This window comes from Embiotoca jacksoni, unplaced genomic scaffold, assembly GCF_022577435.1.
Source record: "Embiotoca jacksoni isolate LCO1_2020_lvr unplaced genomic scaffold, fEmbJac1.0.p SCAF_15, whole genome shotgun sequence".
In the NCBI taxonomy this organism is placed as follows: Eukaryota; Metazoa; Chordata; class Actinopteri; family Embiotocidae; genus Embiotoca; species Embiotoca jacksoni.
The window spans coordinates 6,512,254-6,529,943 of NW_027185285.1; the positions used below are offsets into that span (position 1 = coordinate 6,512,254).

Below are 17,690 nucleotides of genomic sequence, written 5' to 3' on the forward strand. Positions count from 1 at the left end.
CAGGAAGTAATGCAGGAGCCTGTTGAGGTGATGTATGCAGGAAAAAGAAAATGCAAAAAGTGCTGTAGATTAAACACACTGTACAAAGTGAAAACTTGTGCGAGTAAAGTGCAATAATTTGCAAACATATTTAGCTGAAACTAAAAAAACATTCCCCAAATAAAAGAGAACAGAGGGATATTTCTTTTTAATATTTTTCATCCTTTATTTATACACACTATCCGTCATACCACAATGAACAGAGGAACAAGAATAATCAGGTTAACAAAAGCAGGGGCAGTGAAAGAAACACACAAACATCCCTGTGGCTCTAATTGTAGCCTGTAGTGGTTCTCTACCCTGACTAGCCTAACATTTGATTATCTCTGTCATGGGCTCAAAGTTTTTTTTTGCTTTTTTGTTTTTTTTTAATCTCTCCGTTGATACAAATTCTCAATGTGAGACATGTAAACATTCAGTTTAACCTTAAAGATCTCATTTTGGTCCAGATATACGAGACAGCTGTAACATCAGTCTACGCATGAAGAAACTAATTCAGGGGTTAAGAGCTGTGGGAGATAGTCTTCCTAAATTTGGCAGTTTGTTTTTAAGCCTCACTGTTGTAACTTTGTACACCTCAAAACCAAAAGAATAAAGAAACTGCTGGACACACTTGACTGGAAACAAAGATTCTGTTTGGCACCACTAAAAAAAAGAAAGCCATCAGAAGTAAGTTACGCATATTTTTCTGTTTGGGAGTTAGCATTTTAGCCAAACAGATCGAGCTACATGACAGCGAGTGGGAAGAGACATGAGCAGAAAAGCGCACGATGCTGGTTGGATGGGGTTATCTCATTCTGTGCAACAAGGTGGGAAACTCCATGCTCCGCACCAAGGATCTCTGTTTCATGCAAGGGTCTTTCTCATGCTTAGATCAGGCCTCGCCTCACGCATGCACACAATATATTAAGAAATGACATGTTTTGGCCCCCGAAGGCTCTGAAATCCTCACACCATCTACTTGGTTTTGAATTCAGTTTGTTACAGAAGGAGTCAGCCCTGAGACGACCAAGGCAAGAGGGCATTTAACCGTTCCACGCACAGTAAGTGCTGCATATTCTCTATATGACACTGAGTAGTAGAAAACAATGGATAAATAGTGGAAATACATATTTCAAGGTTTGCTGATACCAAAGCTACCAAAGATTCAGCCAAACGTTATATATCTCTTTTTAGGGCTAATCTAAACATAGAAATGTCCAAACCGTCTACGGTAGTAAAAGCACATTCAGTTCATAGTATAAAATCTGCAAGTAACTTCTCTTTTTGAAACATCTCTTCGAAACATATTTACAAAAAATAATGGTTGACTTACAATGGAGGATTAGACATCTCTCTGGACATAAAAGTTGAATTAAACGGAACATAAAACAGGAAAAAAAAAAACTTCCACTTATTTTCAGAATAAACGCACGACAACTATATATTAACATAGTTTATATCGTAATACTAAACTTTACAATGATACCAGACGTGTACTGCATCCTAGAGTCAACTGCTCATACAGAGTCAGAAAATAAGCATGCAACAGAGATCTGCTTTGTGCATATGGAAATAGCATCTTTAAACTTTAAAACGCTGTCTCTTTCAACCACAGTTTTCTGACCCTATATCCTGCATTCACACACTGCAGGCAACATCTGCTGCATGGAAAAGGCCTAGACAGCCTGTAATTGTGACCGCAATTCACTCCTGTTTCTCTATATAGAGTTAGATATACTGTAGTTACACGTCCTACAAAACAACAGATATAAATGCTCCGCATTTGAGGAGTTTTAGTGTGTTGACACCATTGGGAAAGGCCAGAGGGGAATAACATTACAAGAACTTTAAGAACTGCAATATAAATGTATTCTTCCACCTCTACTTTGGCACTCATGTAACAGTATACTACCTCTTTTTTTTTCAGTATATAAATATACACATGTAGCAGTTCAGAAGAGGATAAAGCCAGGACAGAGCAGAAAAATATGTCCTGTTCTTGTCGTGCATTGCAGCTTGTTGCGTAGTAAGGTGGGGAACATCAGTGGGGTTCACGACAGACTGTATCTGTAATACCTAAAGAGATAGTAACTGATACTGAGACACATTCATTCACAAGGTAAAGGCTGTAGGTTTAGGTGTAACACAGATATAGATTCAGGAAGAAAAGAACATATTATGAGATGTTTGGGAAAGTTATGCAAAAATATCAGTTCCGTGTACTTTTTTGCTCTCCTCGGATTGTACTTGCTGCGACACACCCACAAACATCATCGTAACACTTTGCTCCTCTCTCTTCAGTCATTTCTGTACACAGGTATTGATAACTAGTAGACAGAACACTGTAGAGGATGATATGAGTCTGTTGACAGCGGGTTGTTGGGTGTGGACCGGAAGGAACCTGTATCAGTGACAGTCATGCTTTTTTTCTTTTTTTTTTTAACTTTCTGCTCTCTTCTCATACCACGCTATGCAGGGACGGGTGGATGAACTGAGGGTTGATATAGGAGAAGCCGCCAAACTCGCTCTGGTCGATGTTGGCGATGACCAGCTGGTCCGGAGGGGTCAGCACCGGCTGGGTACGTGTGAAAAACTTGTCGAAGTTCTCTGCTCCTTTGCCGCACTGAAAGAGGTCAAAAGAAGGATGGGATGTTATTTTGATTGCTGGACAGTTAAAGGCTACAAAAGGTTTGGTTAACAGGATCAGGACCATGCGATGAAAGGCTTTCCCTCATGAGTCTTTTATTAGAAAGCTTCTCACCAGTCCCAGAGGGAAGGTGGTGCAGGAAAATGTCGAAGTCTGATGTGTAGCCGGGCAGAAGTTGTAATTAGATTAGGAGCTAACCCTAAGCACCCACAGTAGAGGTCATTAGCATCCGTGTGCAGCTCTGCTTGGGGCTGTCATGTGTTTCCAGCGGCTATTTAAACTGTATATATGGATATAACTGCACAGTATCAGCACAGTCACGACACTTACAAGAAAAGGAAACAAATTCCTCTAAGAGTGAGTGATACACAACAAGAACAAATCTCTTGTTTATAGTGGATTTCAGCGCCTGCTGTTTGCCACACACGTTCTCAGGAGACATATCAGCATGCCAGAAATTTTTAGCTGCTCTACAACATAACAGAAGCCAAGCCATAAAGCCTCAGATGGATCCTTTGTTTTCCAGTCCCTTCAGACCAATTAATGACGCAGCGTATGAGCTCACAACTGTGATACACCACATAAAGCCCACTGAACTGAGGAATCCACTTTTAGCAATGTTCCCCCCCCCCTGTGTGAGTGGGGACGGCTACATCCACTGTGTACTCTGCATTATTGTGGCCCTTGTGTGGAAGTAAAGGGAACTCTGCTCTTAGAGATCTATTTTTAAATCCTCGGTGGCAGTGCCTCTGCTGCTTCGGGCGCTGTGGGCAGAGATGGGGTGGAGGATGCGGGGGGGTCTGCAAACAGAGAAAGGAGCGTTTGTGGTGACAGGAGGAGGTTTAGGTGTCGGGAAGGAAAAGGGAAGTGGTGGGGGGAGGGGGTGGCAGTGGCAGCGGGGCAGGTGGCTGCAGCTGGGATCCAGCCTTCAGCTCTGCTGGGTGCACATAAACCATTACGCTGGCTGAAGATGAATGAGAGCGCAGACATATAAAGCGTAGTCATCCGCGCATACACACTTGAAGACTCTCTGGGGAAGTATTTGGATTCTTAAAAAGTGACTCATGACACAGAATGACACTCATCACACTCTGCATGCTTGAAAGCAAGTAAAACCTAAAAAGGAATGCGTGCCAACTAAAACACACAGCTGGATGTTTCATTTTCTAATACTTTATGTGCCCACCCTGTCATTCTTCATCATCTCATTCTCCATTTGAAAACATCCACCTGAATGAATCATTTTATGAAGTGCACATGCTAAGGTAGAGACGGGGTTTTGATAAAAACAAACTGAGCCAAACATGAAAATAATCTTTTTGAACAAATGATTACACTATACTGTAATCTTCTATCTTATTCCGAGAAACAACATGGGCTGACAGATACATAGAAAAACTAAAATAATAGCAGTGAATGAAAGAACTTCCAGGAATGTGTGGACAGACTGAATTCTGAAAAGGGCATTTGTGCCAGACAGAAGCAAAGAAAAGCTGCTAAGGAATGCACATTGCAGCAGGGGCCCTGCTGTTATATAACCACGTTGGCCTTTCATAAAAATGGGAATTGAATTGAATTTCATTTGTGTTCTCTAGAAATGGACTTAAAATCTGAGCAACATTTGGACACCAAATATTTGCCAATATAACAAGGTGGTGCACAATATGATGCAAGTGTCGGTGTAGCAATAAGACAAAACAGTACTGTTTAGGCTGGTTGTATTGAATCAATAACATCTTAGGGAAAAATGTGATTCATTCAAACATTCTTCTTGGCTAAAGATTTTCTCATCTGTTTTCCAGAAAAATGTGCAATATCACAATACACATAAAGGAAGGGTCCCATTTACCAAGAAATAAGCAGACTGATTGACTGGTCATTTCAGTGTTATTATTTATTATATCTGCCCTACACACACAGTTTCACATAAGTGCACACACACAGCGTTACTCACCACTTTGGGTTTAAAGGGCGGCTGGATCTCTCTGTTGGCCAGGCGGTCCCAGTCGATGCGTCTGAAGAAGGCCTGCTCTCTGATGTCCCTCTCGCCCTCTGGGCCACAGCCAAGGCGCTTTGATGGGTGCTTGGTCATCAGCTGGTGACAAACAGGGGACGAATACGAAGATGTGACAGAGGCACTTTGCTGCTTGAGTGACCAAAAAAAAAAAAAGACGGTAAAAATAGTGAAGCCGAGAGGGAAAGAGAGGAGAAAGAGTGAAAGCCTGTCTTTGAAGCTAATGTAACTACCTTCTTCTTTTTTTTTTCTTTTTTTTGTTAATGTTTTTATCTTTGCTTCTTGCCTGCATTAATACATTGTTTTTTTCAGCAAGATTACGCACAGCCAGACTGACACCCAACTACCTTTAAAAATAGTCACAAGCAATTGCACTACCTTTTTATATCTGCATTTAGATTCAGCAGCCGCTATTAATTTCGATCATGAATATTTTTTTGCAAATGTGAAGCAAACAATAAGAGGGGTCGGGTTAATCTCTTTCGTCATCGGCTCTCAGATGATGAATGATATTTTTTGTGGCAGCACGCACCGCAACGATGTGATATCATAAATGAAGGTGGGGTACGTTATTGATAGACTTGATCAGATTGTATCTGAATCTTAATTGAATCTTCTTTGGTTTGCAAATCTACTCTGAAAACTCATTTCCTTGTTGGTAAATAATGATAATCGTGACAGCCGTGATGCTGCTTCCCTGTGAGGATGTCACAAAAGTGGTGTCCAGGTGTGAGAAGAACAGGTGGTCGCTAAATAAAGGAGCACTTCTGAAAGCCAGTGGAAATCTGTGACTCAACTGTCCTGTCTGTGTTGTGCTGGAGAGATGAAACAGAAAGCCATCTTCTGTGTCATACAAAAAAATAAAATAAAATAAAGGAAAATCTGCCGTTTGAGACAGGAGAAACTAAATATGAACCACTGCCTATTTAGAAAACGTTCTCCAAGAAACCATCAAGTGTTAATATTATGAATTTTGAACTGAATTTTCACATTTATTTAGAGGATTTTACACATCTTGTCATTTGTAAGACTGCAACTAGTTATTTAGTTTAGGTCAAGTCGGAACAGTTGACAATATAATAATGTCTTTTTTATAAATTAAAAAAAAAAAAAAAGACAGCGAAAAGCAGCGAATCCTAAAATGTAATTATTCCAGCTCCCCTGCTCCGCCTCTGAAAACAGCTGTATAATGTTAAGTGTGTCTCTGGAGGTGCTCATTCCAGTCCTATTGGGAACCCACCGTAACATCAACCATTAGTTTGTGAACTGCCATTTTGAAGAGTGGAGTTTGGCATTTGAAGCAAGCTGGCGAGAAGTGAGCAGTGGATCTGACTGAGAACCTGAGGACACTACGCCCACCCAACTACAGAGGAAACCTTACTTCTTGCCAGTCCTGCCAATCAAACCAGACACTCCCCCAAACACATGATGTGAAGATGGAATTATGGAGCCAGAGGTTTTTGGGAAACAACCCCTAGTGGCCCTCAGTGGTATTGCACTTTAAGGCACTGCCATTGGCTTCCCTTTTCACACCTGGAGACTACATCCATTTTTATACAATCCGTGGTCCAGTCTGAGACAGTAGCCCTGATGATGTCATAGTGATGTCACCACAGTTATCATGACTACCGGTACTCATTTCTAACAGAAACAAAACTAGGGTGTGGAGTTTAAAAGATTTGGGCTTTTACCAGGCAGGGAGGGGGTTCTGAAAAACACAGGATACCCCTGCTGCTCCGGTTTTAACCATTTACTTCTTATACTGCCTCTCCAACTTTATCAAAATGCAACACAAAACGACTTTAGAGCCCCTGAGGAAGACCATGTGTGGTTGAAAGGTTGTCATGTCCACGTATAATTAAAGAAGAACTGCAAACAAGATAGCAGAGTGTGGCTATTTTTGCTTTGAGCAGAAAATGTAGAGATGTGTCTATCAGCTGATGATTACATAACTTAGCCAGTGGTTTTCAGTTCCAACTCCTGCATGTCAAAGCTAATTAAAACAGTCCGAGCTCTCTGTTATATCATCAGACAATAAAAACGTAACCCTTTCCACCATGGAGGTCCCTGATAGCCGGGTCAGGCTGCATCAATTGTAACTCTCACACTGGCCTGGTGATGAAAATAAGGAGGCTTATTATGTTTCCCTGAATTTACTCCCCGGCGGATGCGTACACTGCCAACTACCAACACTGCAGACACACAGTAATTTGGTTTATACTACTCTCTGGAGTCCTCTTGGAAGACGTGTTTTACATGTACACAGTATATTGCCGTCTATATTACATATTCCCAAACAGTTGGTGTTAGATTGGATCATCCGGAGGGGCGCATACTCCAAACTCTATGCTTTTGTAATTTTTTGTAATTAGTGTCATTGTCAGTCAAGTCATCCCTAACCCTCGCTGCGTCTTAATTTACACTTACTTGTGCAGTGCGTGAGTTTCAACAGGTTAGTTAAATGGCACACTGACGTTCTCCACTCATTTGAAACCATCACCTGCCAATATATCTCCCGGCTTTGTTTGTTTATTTGACCTAAATATTAATGTGATTTCGTGCCCCATGTTTCATGCACACAGTAAACACACTAGTGGCTTCAATCCAACAGTAGTATAGTGGTACTTAGTAATAACTTAATGTGCACGTGTACAATTTGGATTTGTATAGTGCTGCAGCAGCTTCCTGAGCTGCCGCAGTTACAAAATAGGGCGGCCCCTTCCTTTCTGCTACGTAGACATGATGGCAACCATTGAAGGTGAAAAGTGTCATGAATTTCATATTCAATTTGTTGACCACACCTGAACTTAATTTGATCATCTGTGGAGCTTTAGATTAACGAGCCAGAGACAGTGCCCCAGGTCATTTGGCCACCGAGCTGACTGTGTTGTGCTGACATTGCTATTGTTTAGCAGCATGTCTTTTCTTTTATTGCATTTTTGGTAAAACTCTGTTTTGCACACTCATTGTCTGGACTGACTAGTTGATAGAGTTAAGCAAATTTTAGTAACTTGCTTTGTCGAGTTTTGCTGCCAGTTATTTTTCTTCTCCTTTGTCTCCTGTTCTGTGGCAGGTTTTGATTTAACTGAGCTTTTTATTTTCTAGTTAGTTTGGGTTTTTGCTTGTTATCTTGTCCTTCAAGACCCTGATGCATACTTGATTCCATTCCTGCACTTTTAGTTTTGTTGCTGTGAAACACTTTACTTTTAAAGTGTTTCGGCTTTGAAAGCGGTGGACTTTTTCACACAGCCTCTCTTCTAATTCTGCAACCATTGTGATTTTCTAGCTTCTGGTCTGTTGGTGCTCTTGTTGTAAGGAGACCGCCACAACAATTCGGAGGTAAATGGATGTCCACACACAGCCCACATGAATGCACTCTGGCAATTAAAATACAATCACGTTGACCTTAGTTGACCCTCGTGGACCCTGAAAAATGTATACTGACTTTATCTGTCAAGCTGAAGGTTGTTCAGTTTGAACTTGGTGAAGATTGAGATGATGGCGAGGATGATGATAATGATAAAATGATAAAAACATGATGATAATAAAGAAAAAAAAAGACTTGGTTTAAGGGGTTTACTCATCAAAACTACAGATGACAAAGTGATTACTGTTTGTATTGTGATTGTTGTGCAGGTTGATATTAATTCCACCTCAGCAGTAGCTCCCTGAAACGTAAAAGCTTCAGGTCTTTTAGACATCACTTACCCCCTTGCAGATGGACACAGCTTCTTTAGACATGGACTTGGGGTAGGACACATTGTGCTCCATGATAGACTGGAAGAGTTCGTCCTCGTCTTCTCCGTCGAACGGGGGCTGCAGGGGACCAACACAGTGTCAGAGTTTACATAGAAGGCATGATGGCGACAAGTTACACCTTGTAATCTGAAAGACACTGAGGTGTCAACATCAGCAGGTGAAGGTGAGATGCTGCGGTGTCAGATGTATTATGTTGCATCTCTGTCTTGTAGCTATCACTGTTACTTCACTTCCTGTTACATCCTGTGTTTATCAATGAATAGTATATGTACTTTGTCAAATGAGTGCTACTGACAGACAAACACTAGCAAAACCTGCTTTTCTTCTTACATTAAGTGTCTCTATCTCACAAGTCAGTCAACAAAACTTTTAGTTTCTTATTACAAGTAAGAGCATAGTTTTTAATAATAAGTGTAATATATATATCATTAAATGCTGCAGTGCTTTACTGCAGAGAATAAATTATGAATTGTATTTGATCACCTTTAATTTTAAATCATAACCAAACTTTGGGTGTTGCATTCGCCATTTGGACAGATTGATTTTTTTTTCTAGACATTTGTGATGGCCATTACTTGTCATAATTTTCATAAATTTGATTGAGGAATAATAGTCATTCATTGGCTTCTTGTATAAAGTGCAACTTACCTTATGATACTTTTCTATAGGTTGATTCTGGCCATTCATTAATCTCTCAATTATTTTTCAAACTTAATATTTTTTTCTCTTTTTCCTTAACAAACAGTGACTTTCCATCATTAACTGAGCTGCAACTAGTGATTATTTTCATCATCAGTTGATCTGTTCATTATGTTTTTATGTTAATAAGTCATTCCAGCTAAAATGTCAGAAAATGGTGAAAAATGTCAATCTGAGTTTCTTAGAGATGGAGGTAACATCTTGAATTGCTTGTTTTATTAAACCAAACTGTTCAAAAGAACAAATATACAAACATTTTAAAGATATATGTTATAAAACAGAAAAATTTAGCAAATTTATACTTGTGAGAAGCTGAAACCAGTGACTGCTGTGTATTTTTATTTATTTGATTAAACAATTGATTATCAACATTGTCAGTTGGATCTTTCAGCTGATTAACTGGCTAAATGTTTCAGCACAACATTATAAATATACACCAATAAATGCATATTCCTTGTAAAGGGATGATATAAAATCATTGTAAACAGTTGGTGCAGTAAAACAACACATTACCTGTCCTGCCAGCATCTCATAAAGGAGAACTCCGTAAGCCCACCAGTCCACTGATTTTCCATATGGCTGGTATGCTATAATCTAATGGAAACCAGATTACAAAAGGTTAAAATAACAAATATATACACTATATATTACCCATTTTCTACATGCAGAAAATTGTGTGTTAACAACTTCACTAATAGCTGTATCTCTGCTGCCAAAATCATTTTAACCTGTCTTTATATTGTCAATATATTGTCTGACTGCCAGCAGGTAAAGATGAATGGTTGAAATGCAACCCAAGAGGGCTTCAGTGAAGATGTTAGAGAAAAGTGAACAGAGGCATTTCTCTCGTCTAAACTCAACCCAAATCAACCTACTACCATTAAATACAGTCGGCTATTTTGAACTGCCGTAACAAAGACGCTTTCTCCTATCATCCAATTTGCCATCCTACACCTTCCTCCCACACACATTCTATATATATATACACACACACACACACACACACACACACACACACACACAATAATAATAATCATGCAGACGCACAAGCAAAGAAACAAATCACAGCTGCACTCTTCTTTAACACACACAAATGCAGCAATATATACAGTTCATAAAGTTATAATCTGTTGCAGTTTACTTAAAAAAAAAAAAAACAGAGCTGCATGGTGTCCAAATTTAAATATATTTCTCTGGATTTATTACATCAGAAAATAGTTTTGGGCTGTCAAATGTTAGTTCTTTGGATGGAAATCCTTTCAAAGGCAAAACAGCACAGCGCTAGTTCGTATTTATGGGGCTGCTATTATAATATTATGATGGAAGACGAGAAATGGCTCAAAGTCCTGAGAAAGACAAACAATATCTGGTGGGGAAAAACATTTTTTTAATGAAAAAAGAAAATCAGGGACGATCCTGAATTAGTTTTGCCAGGAAAGAAGTCCAGGAAGTCTCAAAAAAGATCTACGTGAAGTTTTCTGTAAGAACCAGCATTGAGGGCTTTCCTCACTTCCCACCTGGGAGATACTGTGCTCCTTTATGAGTCAGTGCAGACAAATGGGAGTGGATAGATATACAAAGGTGTATACAGTGTAAACAGATAAAACCAAACATCTCATTACCCCAAGTGAATCATCCCTGCTCTTTGTAATAACTCTGTAAAGTCATTTCTCTCCCTCTTATTAGCTGTTATCTTAATTATTATTCTTTTCTGTGCACTCACTCATAAATTATATCTTCTTTGACTATTTTGAGTTTCTGACCTTACAGCTCTTGCTGTTTTTTTCCTGTGATATTTTGAATAGAATAGTATAAAGATCATCACGGACAGTAATATAAGTGGAATGCCTACAATGTCAATAAAAATAAGGCTTGTTGTTGGTATTTTGTCACATTTTTCCAGATAGCAGGACGTTAGCAGGATGGCAGGATGTTTTCTTTTTAATTCTCTATTAAGTAAAGGGAAATTCTGTCTTTTGCCCCAGGAAAAGGTTGTCGTTATTGGGGTTTCCCCACACAATAAACTCTAGAACAGCAGATGGATGACAAATTAAAAGAAATAGAATTGAAGGTGTCTTCATGAGGTGTTGGTTTTTCATGAGGTTCCAGAACAACTTGGCAAAGTCCTCTGAATGATGATCATGATGTGTCGCAAGAGAAGTGAGTTGTATTTTTTCTTTTTTTAACGTGAGAAAATCATTCTGTGTGTGAACAAAAGCAGGCATTTAATTAGAGCATTGAGGAAAAGATATATTCAGTTTTTTTCTTAAAATCAGTTTAACATCTCATTGGTCTTCAGATCATTTGGTATTCATTTAACCAAAACTGTAATCTGAATGTACATTCTTCATGTCTTTCCACTCATTTACTCAAACATTTTATACACTAAACATATTAACAAATTATTGTTTACTCTTATTTCATGTTGTTCTGTGTTCCCTGAAATCCCTGCTGTTTCATGGTATTGTATTTCATGTGCAAATGTGAACTTGTGAACTTTTTTTAACTTGTTCTTTAATTTGCCATCCTATGATGCATCTCTACCTTGTATAGTTCACACAGAATAATGTTAGTTAAGAACTTTCTTTAAAACATATTGCAGCACAAATTCTGTAACGCTTCTGTGTGAGGTAATACGACAAGTGTCCTGCTGCCTTGTCTTTGCAGGCACATGTCAAGTTACGAGGTGAAACGTCAGATGGTGTCGTGTTTAATCACTGTGACAATAAACACTTAAAGTAGCAGATGGATCCTGCTATAGATGGTGTTGTCTGTCACGCAGTCTGAAGTTACCTATATTTAACTGACTTTATGTAATTGTTGAAACAGCAGGTCCTTGATTTCAGACCGAGGTAGACAAAGGCAGGTCTCAGATTTTTTTGGAATGAATAGAATAAACCCTCAAAGCTCTTTTTTAAATTTTTTTTTTTTATTTCACTTTATTAATCCCCGAGGGGAAATTTCTTCGCTAGAGTATCTCTCTTACTACAACTGCATGCATCCATCGCTTTACTAGACAGGCCTGCCGTGCCTAGTTACAGTTGCTGAGCTATGATTGGACAATATCTGTTAAGGAGTGGAGAATTTAGCAAAGTGTCATTTTTAACAGTTCAAATCCATAATATACAGTAGCAGAAAATGAAGAAAATTCAAGAGTCCAAAAATAAGGTGCATCTTTGTTTTTTATCCTTACAGTAATGTTTCCTGTTTCCACATCCCAGACATCTCACCTCTGGTGCGATGTAGTCTGGGGTGCCGCAGAAGGTGCGAGTGGTCATCCCTTCATACATGTTCTCCTTACACATGCCAAAGTCTGCTATCTTGATGTGGCCCTCGGAGTCCAGCATCACATTGTCGAGCTTCAGATCTCTGCAGCAGAGACAGCTTTGTGAACATTTGCGATCATACATTTTGGACTGCTTTATTACTTTTTGTGTGCTGTTGGCCACAGAGGATTCAGCGCTGCTCTACACCAGCTGCCACATCTCTGAGCAATTTATCTTGCCTGCAGCACACATCGTATGCTGGGTAACAAACAGTTTCCTGCCCTCAGATAAAAAAAATTCCCCATCGGTCTTCTTCCAATTTATTGCTCTTATGATTCAGCCTGCCTTTCTGTCTCAATCATTCATTTCTTGCCCTCATTCACCACTTCTGGCAGTCAAATCTGTCACAAACTGGAGTCAGGATGCCAAACACGAGGCTCCTCTGATATCAAGAATTTATATGAGGTACTGAAGAGGAACAGGGTGACCTTTGTCTCTGTCAAGCATTTTTTTTCTATCCTTTCTATTTTTGCTTTTTAACATCAGGATGATTCGTGTGGATTTAATACTTGTGTCCATTTTGGGGGGTTTCTAAGCTCTGCAGTTTAAACACCAGTAAGGTGAAATATAAACATCTGTGCTTTCTTAAATTCTCCCGAAATGACAAAAGGTCGTCATGCAACATCATGGCAATCATCAAAATCTGTCACCCACCTGTAAATGATTCCCTTTCGGTGCAAGAAAAACAAACCGACAGCAATCTCTGCTGCATAAAACCTGAAAAATTGAAAAACAGAAAACATATAATTCATTCAATATAGATTTGTCAATGAAGAGATTCTGCTCATGAATCTCTTTCCCTAAAGAATAAATAATACAAAATCTGGGGATGACTGGCTGGTATGGGGGTTCAATTATTGATTGTGAAACATAAAGACCTTTCACTTCAATTCCAGTCATATATCACAATCTAATATAAGCATAAAATGTCAGCAAATATGTAGATCATAAATACAAACAGCCATTTTAATATGGATTCCTCTACACTATATACATTGATATCAAATTAGACACTTTAATATTTAATCACAAAGACATCAGAGCCTGTGTATTGCATCGAGCACTGTATATTTTAATACAGTTATGGGGGCATCGTTAACAAAAGTATAAACTTTAGATGGCAATAAAACTTTTAAGCTGCTGGCAGGATATTGTCCTGATCCTTAAGCATATGTCAGTGGAGGAATCAGTGTGAGTCCTTACACTGCCTGTGGCTCCTTGAACTTGCCCATACGCTGGATGTGATACATCAGGTCCCCTCCATTAATGTACTCCATCACAAAGTACAGCCGGTCCTACAATAAGAAAAAGGTTTTGGCGAAAGAACAGTTTTAAATGGATGCACAGCATGGGCAGGCCGAAAAAACAGCAGCACATTACGCTGAATGATCTTCAGTAGGAAGACATAAACTTTTCAGACAGTCTACAGCCACATATTACCATGCCGAACATGATCTGTTCTGTCAGTGTGACAGCTCGGTCGGGTTATATATCTATATTATGAGTCGGGAACCTTTGATCAGTAAATGTGCTTTTTATTAAAAGACTCCTTCAGTCACCCTGTCTCCGCACAGAGTTGACGTCACACTGGAGACTTCGTATTCAAAGGTGGTCTTGTCTCAGTTTAAATTTTCTCTGCAGGAGCGCCGACAAAAGAGCGTAAAAAAAAATAAGTAGGAAAGGCAAATACGAATGTAATGATGGACAGACGTGTGAGGAAATACACACACATGCACGCACACATACACACACACACACACACACGCGCGCACACACACACACACACACACAGGTTTCAAATGACTATTTAATTGAATAGACAGCTGATCCATCAGTGGTATGGGAGAACAATGGCACTCTACAAATGAAGTAAAAGTGATATGCTAATTTATGGGAGCAGTCTGGCAGGCAGTATGCATTAAAAGCTGACGTGAACAGTGGCTTAAAGTTTTTACACACCACAGTCTGGAAGCAGGAGTGGAGCTGTGTGAGGAAGGGCGGCTTGTCTCTCTGGGCCAAGACCCTCTTCTCTATCATCGTACATTCAACATCATCATCCTGGATCACCACGTCTTTCTTCAGGATCTTTATGGCGTAGAGCTCCTCTGTTGACTTCATCTCTGCCAGCATGACCTGCACACAATGAAACAGAGACCCCGTGGAGATCAAAATACAAACAAACGGTGGCTGGCAGGCATTCCTTTGGCTGCCACATTTAAAGTGTTTTTAAGTTACATCTGCCATTTTGGCTCTCACCTTGCCGAAGCTGCCCTTCCCCAGCAGGGCCAGGAAGTTGAAGTCACTGAGTCGAACCCGGTCCATGTTACCTGAAGGCATACTGAACCGCCGGTGGTCTGACGGCGTTATCACTTTTTTACCATGGCCCAGCTTGGCTTTCTGCAGTGTATCACACACACACACACACACACACACACACACACACACACACACACACACACACACACAAAGGGGGAAAAAAACTGTCTCTTGAGATTTCTTTGAGTGGTAAATTGCTTTTAAAATGCCTTTACAGCAAAGACGATATTCATTCAGATTTTAATTTATCTACTGCGGTGGTTGTATTGAGATTAGGTGTTGTGAGTTTTTAAATAAAGCAAACCCTAAAACAGTGCAGTATCTACACACATTTCTGTTCTGTGCTTCTACAGGTTGGTTGTTTTATTTACAAGACAAGTAATGGTATGCATGATGTCTCCTATGGATCTTGAGGAGAGGACACAGAGAGCTTATTCAGTCGTCATGCTGATGTGTCACAGCTGGCCTCAGATATTCACATCTTACTGCTACACAAGCAGAACTTAATCAGTGGCTGCTTCATATTTATCAGTAGAAAACAAACATGGGGATGAAGGCGTGTGCTTGCCAGGTATTAGTCACTGTTGGATTTTTTTTTTCTTGCTTTGCAGTTTTCAGCAAGATAGAAAAAAATAAAACACATATTGTAACAACTGATAATGCAATAACAAAAAAAAAAAATCACTTCAAAATGGATTAAAAAATATCTCTCAGAATGGTTGAAAATGCAACAATCTACCAGTGAAATAAATCAATGATTGGTGAACATGAATTTGCAAAATGTAATATAAAGAAATGTAAAAAATGTTGTATCTATATTATTATTGAATAATATAAAAATGTCACAATTTGAGTTGAAGTGATTTGTTGCATTTTCAATCCTTTTCAAGATATTTCACAGTGTTTTGCATGCTGACAATCACATTAATACATGATGACAAGCTCTGTAATCATTTATCAGTTGTTACATTACATACCATGATGGACAACAGCCATAAAAACTGGTATACTGCAAATTCACAAGTAACAATCTAATCAAGTTTGTCTAATAATTTGTGAAATCTTTTTTTTTCCACTGACATGGCCATGTCTTTGTTATATTCAGGCATCCTCGCAGATATTCAGCAGGATCTCACTGCTGGTGCATTTTGAGAAACTGTCAGGTGGGGAGTCGGCGGGGGGTCCCAGCGTTGCATGGTTCCCTGTTGCTATAATGACTGGCCTGCCAAGCATTCTTTGAACAAAAAGGGCAATTAGGACCCTGCAAGCTCCCACCAAGGCTCCAGTTGTTGTCTGTTTCCGTCAGCTAGAGCAGCGAAAATGGGCGACCGGTGGAGCTGTTGCTAGGACAACCGTTTCTCTACTCTTGACTCAATGTGAAAATATACTGTAAATAATAATTGTCACAAATTTATTTGATTAGCGTTAAGTGGCTCTTCATGTGCACCCGGTTAGGTCAGTTAACAGCAGACTGATACTAACATGAACTTGGCTAATAAATCAGTATATTGAGGGTGAGTGGTTCTAATCTGGACCAAGAGCACTGATAGGTCTGTATGCTAAGTAATTAATGTCACAAGCAGATAATGAAATCAACTGACCACAAAGATCAGACATATACAGTACTGTGCATAAGTTCATTAAAGTACAATAAACAGAAGAAATCCATATTTGGTATGACCAGCCTCTGTTGCTTTTATCGTGTAGTAACATTTTGCTGGCAGGAAACACGTGAATAAAGTCATCATGTGCTTGTTACTGAGGATGGTGCTCAACAACCTTTCAGTTTCTTGTTCTGTTCTTACCATTACCTTGGAGCGACACCTAGTGGTCATTTTCAAAACATTGCGGCTGCACAAAGTTGCCTTCAAACACCTACAAAGCAGCCACATATCAGTCGTATTATAAATATCACACTGCCACTGTATGGAGAGATCTGGCAAATACACCTCACACACCAACAACCTGTGCGTATGTAATCATTCATACAGTCACTGTGAGGGAATGAGAGTCCGTCCATGCTTCATGTCCTACCAGCCTTCTATAGTCCAGACCAGACTAGTAGAGGACGGGCTGCGAATGTGAAGCTCTCTTGACCAATGGCAGCACACTGATTTTAATAAGGATGATAATGCCGCCACAGGCCTGAGTGCGCCACACATTTACTAACAACAATGCTGTCTGGTGTTTGTGCTTAAGACAGGGAGTATATATGTGAAAGCTGATTGATACATCATTTAATTATGTTTTATTTTATTATTCTTAATCATTAAGAAATTTTGATTAAGATCATTGTTTGCCTTCATATCTTTAGTTTGAATGTGTCTTAGAGGTTTTTGAGCTTTCTTATCAAATACACCGTTGCAATTTGCTGTTTGTGCTGGAAGAACACAAGCTTTGTTTTGTGCCTTAAATAAATTGTTCACAGTCTTTCAAGTCTAACTTAAGAACAAGTTTGACAAGTTTTGCTTGCTGATATCACACACAATTTAACATCCTCCTTCTGTCAAATGGGCAATTTTTTTAAAACCTATTTGATGCTTCAGCAGCTTGAGTTAGGCAGATCATGCAGATGCTTTCCAAAGTTGCAGCTATTGTTTTGTCTTTTTGTTGTTATTCTTCCAGTGCAACAGGTAAACACTGTCAGGCAAACCACAAGTAAGAACATTTTATGTTTGAAAAACTGCAAATTTGGGACATCTGTACTTCATGTGAAGCCTCATGCTAACTTTAGAATATATTTGCACAAATGGCCGGACTAGTGCTACAACACAGACTTGAAAAATATTGGGGCCATCATTTAAAGCCAAATGAAATCAATGCAAAGGTTAGATTTTGTTCATCTCTGCAGCAGATGCTGCAAAATAAGATTTAATTGTTCCTATTCAATAAAATGATCTGTCGTCCC

General features: G+C 39.3%; 1 protein-coding gene across 4 annotated transcripts in view; it reads right to left on the minus strand.

Annotated features, from left to right (window-relative positions):
- Positions 1 to 180: 180 nt before the first annotated feature.
- Positions 181 to 17,690, minus strand: part of prkcab (protein kinase C, alpha, b) — a 103,306-nt gene continuing 85,796 nt past the window's right edge. For all 4 annotated transcript variants that reach the window (XM_069149169.1, XM_069149168.1, XM_069149170.1 and 1 more), the window contains 9 exons: positions 14,723 to 14,863; positions 14,426 to 14,599; positions 13,670 to 13,761; positions 13,121 to 13,183; positions 12,371 to 12,509; positions 9,654 to 9,734; positions 8,391 to 8,498; positions 4,623 to 4,763; positions 181 to 2,644 (listed from right to left, as the gene is read on the minus strand). In XM_069149169.1, the coding sequence (XP_069005270.1) occupies positions 2,480 to 2,644; positions 4,623 to 4,763; positions 8,391 to 8,498; positions 9,654 to 9,734; positions 12,371 to 12,509; positions 13,121 to 13,183; positions 13,670 to 13,761; positions 14,426 to 14,599; positions 14,723 to 14,863 (1,104 nt within the window). In that variant the 3' untranslated portion in view covers positions 181 to 2,479. The remainder of the gene's footprint in view (positions 2,645 to 4,622; positions 4,764 to 8,390; positions 8,499 to 9,653; positions 9,735 to 12,370; positions 12,510 to 13,120; positions 13,184 to 13,669; positions 13,762 to 14,425; positions 14,600 to 14,722; positions 14,864 to 17,690) is intronic.